Source organism: Tupaia chinensis, unplaced genomic scaffold, assembly GCF_000334495.1.
Source record: "Tupaia chinensis unplaced genomic scaffold, TupChi_1.0 Scaffold143647_1, whole genome shotgun sequence".
Classification (NCBI taxonomy): domain Eukaryota; kingdom Metazoa; phylum Chordata; class Mammalia; order Scandentia; family Tupaiidae; genus Tupaia; species Tupaia belangeri.
The window spans coordinates 540,362-547,855 of record NW_006203496.1 but is presented as its reverse complement, the minus strand read 5'-3'; the positions used below and the strand labels follow the sequence as shown (position 1 = coordinate 547,855).

General features: G+C 61.4%; 1 protein-coding gene across 1 annotated transcript in view; it reads right to left on the bottom strand.

The window, feature by feature from the left end:
• JARID2 (jumonji and AT-rich interaction domain containing 2) overlaps nucleotides 1-7,494 on the bottom strand; it is a 268,700-nt gene that overhangs the window by 9,681 nt on the left and 251,525 nt on the right. Inside the window, exons 9-14 of the mRNA XM_027766735.1 lie at nucleotides 6,661-7,166; nucleotides 4,271-4,363; nucleotides 3,175-3,293; nucleotides 3,015-3,085; nucleotides 1,958-2,072; nucleotides 183-330 (exon numbers count right to left, since the gene is read on the bottom strand). Coding sequence (XP_027622536.1) covers nucleotides 183-330; nucleotides 1,958-2,072; nucleotides 3,015-3,085; nucleotides 3,175-3,293; nucleotides 4,271-4,363; nucleotides 6,661-7,166 — 1,052 coding nt within the window. The remainder of the gene's footprint in view (nucleotides 1-182; nucleotides 331-1,957; nucleotides 2,073-3,014; nucleotides 3,086-3,174; nucleotides 3,294-4,270; nucleotides 4,364-6,660; nucleotides 7,167-7,494) is intronic.

Genomic DNA, 7,494 nt, shown 5'->3' with positions numbered 1-7,494 from the left:
GCGACACCAGGGGACACGGGGGCTTGACGGGGCCTGTGGGCACCGGGGCCCGTCCTCTTACCCCTCAGACGCACAAGGACACAGGCCTGCCGTGGCCCCAGGACCCAGGATGGGCCCCGCACAGACCTGGCCATGAGGAGCCCAAGGACTTTCCAGGGGACCAGGACACACAGAGGCCTGACCCCACCCTGGCACCACTCGGACTCCATGGGCTTCCTCTGAGTGCAGCAAGGTGCACTGACCTCCCCACTGTCTGGGCTGATGGGGTGGGGGCGTTCCCAGAGGATCTGTGGCACCCCCAGTTCTGCAGGCAGAGCAGCCAGGAAGGGCCTGGCCAGGTGGGAAAGGGGAGCCCGCCCTCCTGTTCTCCAAGGACGAGCACTGACAAGAGCCAGGCCTGTGGGCTCTCGGCCTCTGCTGCGGCTGGCCCTGGGGAAGGGCGGATGAGGCCCTCTCTGCCAGCCGGCTCTGCATGTGGAAACCCAGCCCGCTCAGCCAGGCGTGAGGAGCAGCATCACCACAGGGCCTGTGCCAGGCAGGGACAGCGGGACAGCCTCGGGGGAGCTCGGCGTGCAGGCCCTTCTGGGTGGAGTCAGACAAACTGAACAACCTCACTGCAATCACAGGGACTGGGAGGGGACCCCAATGTCCTCTACATTGTAAGGGTACATCGGGCCACGGCCCCACAGAGGTGACAACCGTGGCCCCAGGATGAGCATGAGCATAGGGGAAGCCACTCCCAGGCCTTGCTGCTCGGCTCTCGAGGGCAAGGCTTGGGGCGGGAGTGGGTGGGAGGGAGCTGTCCAGGCCCGTCCCTGCAAGGGAGGACATGAGAGTGACCCAAGCTGCGTGGCCATCGAAGGCCACAAACACAAGGTGGGGCAGTGACCGTGACTATCACTGGCCACTTCCAACAGCGTCCCGCACACGAGGTCCCAACACTGGCCTCTCCAGGGCCCAGCCAGGCAGCAGCCTCCCCACGGCACCTCGGCATCTGAGGAGGACTTGTCCTGGGACACCAAGTCCTGATTCCGGGGCCGAGTGAAGGCGAGGCCACATTTATATATTTTTGTCACTGAGACGTCAACACCAATGTGCTCTGGTCCCGGCTTGCGATCTCAGAGCAGTTTCTGTCCTGGTCACGATTTATGACAAGCAAGGCTCCGGCCACACCTCTGCCTCCCAGTTTTCCCACCAGGGTGCACGGACAGCCCCAACCGACCTGTGACCACTGCCCAGGGTTCGAAGTTCAAAAAGGAAAAGACCCCAGGCTGGCAATGCACAATGCTCCTCCGGACCCCTGAGGGGGGCTGCCCCGGACACCATCGCCTCCCCACTTCTCCGCTGCAGGGAGGGGTCTCCCCTGTGAGGAGGGGACCAGATGTGGAAGCCTGCGGCCCACCCCCACCCCGGTCAGCCTCGGGCCCACACCCATCCCAGCTCCACCAGGCATTGCCAGGCATGTCCCTCAGGTGGGGCAGCCCCGAGTAAACCCCACTCTGGGCGGACACTGGGGCGGGGACACGGGATCTAGGAAGACGTGGGAAATGCCCGTCCACGCACCAGCCCAGAGGAAGGGCTCACGGGGTCACTCGCCCCACAGCACGGTCACGGCTACTGAGCAGCGCCTCCCGGCACCTCCAGACACGGTCTCGATCCCAGTGCGAGAACACCTCTCAGAAACCAAAGCACGAACCGACTATCTCAGAACACGCCAAGTACTTAAAAGGCCAAAGGACACATGGGAAACTGCTCATCGATGGAAGAAGTGGTAACAACTGAAAGGCCCTCCTCTGCCCCTCAGTGTAAGGCGGAGGCAGAAGCCCAGGAGTGTAGAGAAATCCTGGGCAGGAGACCCAGAGCTCGCCATGGAGGCACCTGCCGAGAGGCTCCCTGAGCCACCCATCTGCCCACGGGTGCAGGATGGGAGGAGGCCCAGGGCCGGGCGGGTACTCACCAAATGCAGTCAGCACCAGTGTGTAAGTAGTCGATGTAGGGAAGGTGGTTTTGGTCTCGAGACCAGCATGAGGTAGAAAAAACCATGCCAATGTTTAGCCAAGGAATAGTCACTCCTGAAACACAAGGGGATGGGGGGGGGGAAGACAGCACGTGAGCGTGGGGACGGCAGCTTGGGGGCCTCTGCTCCCAGCTCAGGGAGGAAGGGGAGTCACAACCAGACCAGGCCTGGGGCGATCTTCCACGCTGGCTCGGCAGACATGAAGCCAAGGACACAGACATGGTGTCAACAGGAAGAAGAGACCACTGGGCTCCGTCAGACGAGAGCTAGACTCGGAGAGTCAAGTGGTCGACCCTGGTGGCTTACTTGACACTCGAGGCCCAGGGCCGAGTGCGCCACCCATGGGGAAGGAGGTACAGGGACCTTGTCTGGAGAGGTCTCTGACCAGGGTGGGGTACAGGCCTCCAGGAGGATGCCAGACCGCTGCTCCCAGCACCAGGCCTTCACAGGGACCAGAACGCCAGCTGCCCATCCGGCCTCTCCTAACGTCTGCGCACCCACCGCACGCGAACCCGCTCTGCAGCCTGTGCCTGCCTGGGCACGTGCAAGTCTAGCCTGAAATCACCTTCAGGACTGGAGTCTGGAGCTTGGAAAGCAACTTCCCATTCAGAGTTGGCTCTGAAGCTTCTGCCCGGCTGCGAAGTGACCGCCCTGCACCAACCCCATCCCTGACACCCTCATGTCATCCCTTTGGTTTTTAAGAGATTTTCTTTTTTGCCACTGGGCACCTGCTAGTCATGCTGCCATCTCTCCTCCTCCATTCTCCTCTCAGGATCTTGGGCACACATGCACACGCACCCGGCATGAGTTTTAAGTATCCAGGTCCGGGATGCAAACCACAGTCAACTACATGGGAGTCCAGCGACATAACCATTATGCCAACTGCTGGTCCCAAGTTCCCACTCCTTTCTGAAGATCAGAGTCCCAACATGGGGCCTTCTCACTGTCAGACCTGCCCCTCTCAAGCTGCGGAGGCAGGAGCCCCGGGGGAGCTTACCAGGCACAGCACCGAGGTGACGCAGGATGGACCCTGTGTTATTGGGGAGGACGGTGAGGTTCCATCCATGCCTGCAGAGGGAACGGGGCCGGGCGTCAGAGACCAGTGGGACAAGGACGCTGGCTGATCCCCAGGCAGGGACGGGAGACTTCAGGGTTACCTTGAAAAGGGCTCCGACTTCCCCACTGGGAACCCGCTGCCGTGAGTGTTGGTGTCCACCTTGCCACAGTGCACGGCCACGTGGCAGTCCTTCTCCTCCACCAACCTCCAGTACTCTTGCTGCAGGGAGAGGACAGGGCTGTCAGCGTCTCCGCAGTGCCCAGGCCATGGGCACAGCTTAGCCCACCAGGTCCGGGACGCCAATGGGTGACATGCACACCCGCAGGGAGACGCCCCATCTCCAAGGGAGCCCCAGAGAGCCCCCTGCAGAGTGTTGATGCGAAAGCGACCACTGGCTCAGGGCACACCGTGGGGCCACATGGAGAAGGCCCTGGTCTGCACCCAGGACCTCTCCAAGCACACGGGCACACACGCACACTCTCGTGGTCCAGGCTGAGGGGGGTGGGCCATGGTGCGCACGCCCTGCTGGGGTGCCCGTCTCCTTCTCTCTCTCTCTCACTTACAGAAGAGGGAAAAATAAAAAAAGAGGAAACCTTGGAAACGTGGGGGTCCACCCCACCTGCGGCACACGCACCTCCACCCTCACGACAGCCCCAGAGGAGCCGCTGTCTTCCCAACTTGGTCCCGACTTAAAGTGGAGTTGGCAGAAGCACAAAAAAGGCAACCTGCCCGTCCACAAATGAGAACTAGACGGGATGCACACGCACGCCAGGGGCTGCGAAAAAGAGGAAACCTTGGAAACGTGGGGGTCCACCCCACCTGCGGCACACGCACCTCCACCCTCACGACAGCCCCAGAGGAGCCGCTGTCTTCCCAACTTGGTCCCGACTTAAAGTGGAGTTGGCAGAAGCACAAAAAAGGCAACCTGCCCGTCCACAAATGAGAACTAGACGGGATGCACACGCACGCCAGGGGCTGCGGGGACAGGACCCCAGGAAGCCACCTGGGACTTGGCATCTGGCTGGCCCTGCATGAAGGGAGCCTGGCCGGTGCCGCCTCTGGCTTCTGCACAGGCTCAGTTCACCTCGGAGGAACGTGGCTGTCGACCAGGCCTCAGCTAAGGGCAGGCTCAGCCCCCAGCCTGCCTCATCGGGGCGCCCAGAGCGTAAGCGGCGACAGGAGGCCCGGCCACTTACCTCGATCTCGGCGGGCGCAGGCTCCTTGCTGAAACACATGTTCATGATGTTTCTTGCTGTCCGATAGAACGTTGTTAGAGAAACAGACCTTCCCTGGAAAAGAACACAGCAGTTACCGTTCAGGATCGAGGCCGAGCCGTCACCTCCATCAGGCCCCGTGGCACCTGCTCCAGTGCCCGGCCGGCCCTGTGGCAACTCGAGCTGCAGGCCGCTTTGGGTCCTGAGTTAGCAGCAAGAAGGAAAACATCACTTGGAAAGCTGCTGCACCCCGAGAAGAATGATGGCTCCAGCCACCGCCAGCAGGGGGCGAACTCTGACCCGGTGTGAGCAGGAGAGGTGCCAGGGGCTGTGAAGCCCGAAAGGACTCTTTTTTTTTTTTTGGGGGGGGGGGGGGGGCGTTATCAGAGGTTTTTGCTATTGGGCGTGTGCACTTGCCAGAAATACAGAGAGAGACAGAAAGCGAGAAATCACCCCCCAGGGGGAATGGCCACACCGCAATCTCTTTTCCTCCATTCTCCTCTTGGGATCTTGGGCACTCATGCACACACGCCCGGCGTTGAGTTTAAGCCACCAGGTCTGGGACTCAAACCATGGTCGACTACATGGCCGTCCAGCGACATAGCCACTACGCCAACTGCTGATCCAAAAGGACTCTGTTTAAGAAGCACCATACTGGCCAGCAGGTGGCGTGGTGGTTAAGGTGCTGGATCCCACATGGATGACTCCAGGGTTCAAGTCGCAGGCCCAGTGGTTTGAAAATCATGCCAGACACGTGTGCCCAAAATTGTGAGAGGAGAAGGGCCCCCGGAGGGTGATTTCTCACTTTCTCCCTCTCTCCTATTGAGTGTACAGACTCCATGGCAACAATCTAAAACTTAAAAACACAAATAAATACATTTTAAAAGCACCTTGCCTTTCAGGGAGAATCCCTCAGTTCGCCCCATTTAAGGAGGGTGGGCCAGAGAGGGACTGGCTGGAGCTCCCAACGGGGGCCCCAGGGCCTCGGGAGACTGGGACCTGCGAGCCGCTCACCCTCCGGGCACAATCCCATCCCCCCTCACTGAGGCCCCACTGCGGCTGTCGGTGTCTGCCCTGTTGCCAGGACGTTCCGGCTGATCCGCTCTGAGGAAACCGCCGACTCCGAGGGTCTGCGAATCTGCAGCTCTTGCCACTCCCCCCGCTGGGAGCAGAGCAGGTTGAGGCGTGAGCTGCTAGGAGTCCGCCTTTCCTTTTATTTCTTTCTGTTTCTGCCAGAGGGTGTGACGTGTGCACCAGGGAAAGACAGGGAAAAAGCCACGGGGCCTGGCCACACCTCTTTCTATCCCCACTTTGCTATCCCATCAGGATTCCGGGCCTGTGTGCACTCAGGCTGGGATTCGAACCGAGGTCGGCCACGTCAGCCCCAGTGGCCTCTCAACAGTACACACTCCAGACACTTCGCAGCTCGTCCTGGCTGCTGGGGGCTCCCACCTGCACAGAACCTTTCCCTCCTGGAAACTCCGGACCCGAATCACGGGAGGCAGCCTGTGCTGAAGTCGGCTAGTGGTTCCAAGGAGTGTCCCCTCCCTACTCCCATGTACGCTTCCTGCCACTGCGACTGCAGAGAGGCGAGACCCTTAATGACGTGCTGTCAGCCCACCCGCCAGGGCACGGTCAGAGGCCTGCTGAGCAGAGTGCCGAAGCCACATGGTGGGCATGGACTTGGTCCCTGGCCTGGAGACCAAAACATGCAGGGTGCCTGTGCTGAGGAGCCCACCACCTGGAGACGAGGGTGAGAGGACAGAGGTGTGACGAGACCCCGTCAAGGGCGCTCCTGTCTCTCAGGGACCAGCAGTTAGCGTAATGGCTATGTCGCTGGACTCCCATGTAGTCGACCGTGGTTCGCGTCCCACACCTGGTGGCTTAAAACTCATGCCAGGCGCGTGTGCGTGCGTGCCCAAGAGCCCGAGAGGAGAATGGAAGAGAAGGGATTGCGGCGTGGCCATCGCCCCTGGGGGGGGGGGGGATTTCTCACTTTCTGTCTCTGTCTGTCTGGCGAGTGCATGTGCCCTATGGCAAAAACCAAAAAAAAGAAAAAAGAGCAGCACGCTCTCCGCCCTCCCAGAGCGGGCGCCTTCAGCCACGAGGGCAGCGCAGGATGCACCCACGCTGACGCGGACTTCCGAGCCTCCAGAACTGGCAGCCAGCACGTGCCCATTATAAACCACCAGTCTAGGGTGAGGTTGTTCCTGCAGCATGAACCGGAGTCAGAGCGCCTCTGCCAGCCCAGTGACCGCTCCTGCCTCACTCCTGCAGGCACCTGAGGATGCCCAGCTCATTCCCTGCTCCCTCACCCCCACCCCACAGGCCTGGCTCCTGGAGATGGTGGGCGAGCCCGGCGCTGGCCCTACCTTATAGATGCACTTGTGGAAGTCGTTGAGGACGCCCTTGTCCTCCTCCTCCTCCTCCTTGACCACTTCCTTTTCCTGAGCGAAGAGTCGCCGCCGGCCCGTCTTGAGCTGGGCCTGGCCCACCTCCTTGAGTTTGCTGGGGAAGCCGTTCCGGGGGGCCACGCCGTGGATGAGCCCGTTCTTGGGCTCGAAGCGGGGCAGGGGGTGGAACTTGTGGTGGTCGTTCTCGGCGTGGCCCTCCAGCGGCCCCTTCCGCTTCTCCAGGCTCTCCTTCTCCATCAGCACCTCCCTCTCCAGCCGCCGGTGCTCCTCGGGGGACAGGGAGTCGTAGGAGAGCAGGTACTGGCAGTAGGCCTCCTGCAGCTTGGCCAGGCGGTCCTGGGCAGTTTTGGGGATGCGCAGCATGTCCGCGAGTTTGTTCCATTTTTTGAGGTCAGTCACTTGCTGCATGCCGCCCATCTCGTTGATCAGCCGGAAAAAGCAAGCCAGGTCGAGCTCACAGCCTCCTGGGACGGGGAGGGAGGGAGACGGGGTGGTTGGTGAAGGGCCCGTGGACGTGACGCCTGACTCAGCTGCCCCAGTCACTGCACCCCTCCTGTGTGCGGGGACTCTGCTGGGCGTTGGGTTGGGGCGGAGGAGGTGACATCACACAATGAAGGGTCACGGCCAAGAGTGATGGGGACGGCACGGATCAGGGGCTGCTTTCTCTGTGGGATGGTCTGGGAAGGGGTGTGACCAGAGGATCCAGAGCCCTGAGTCACAGCTGTGGCGGGCACTAGTGCCACGCCCCCCTTCTCTCCCACTGGGACGCAGGAGTCCCAAGGCCAGCAGCCG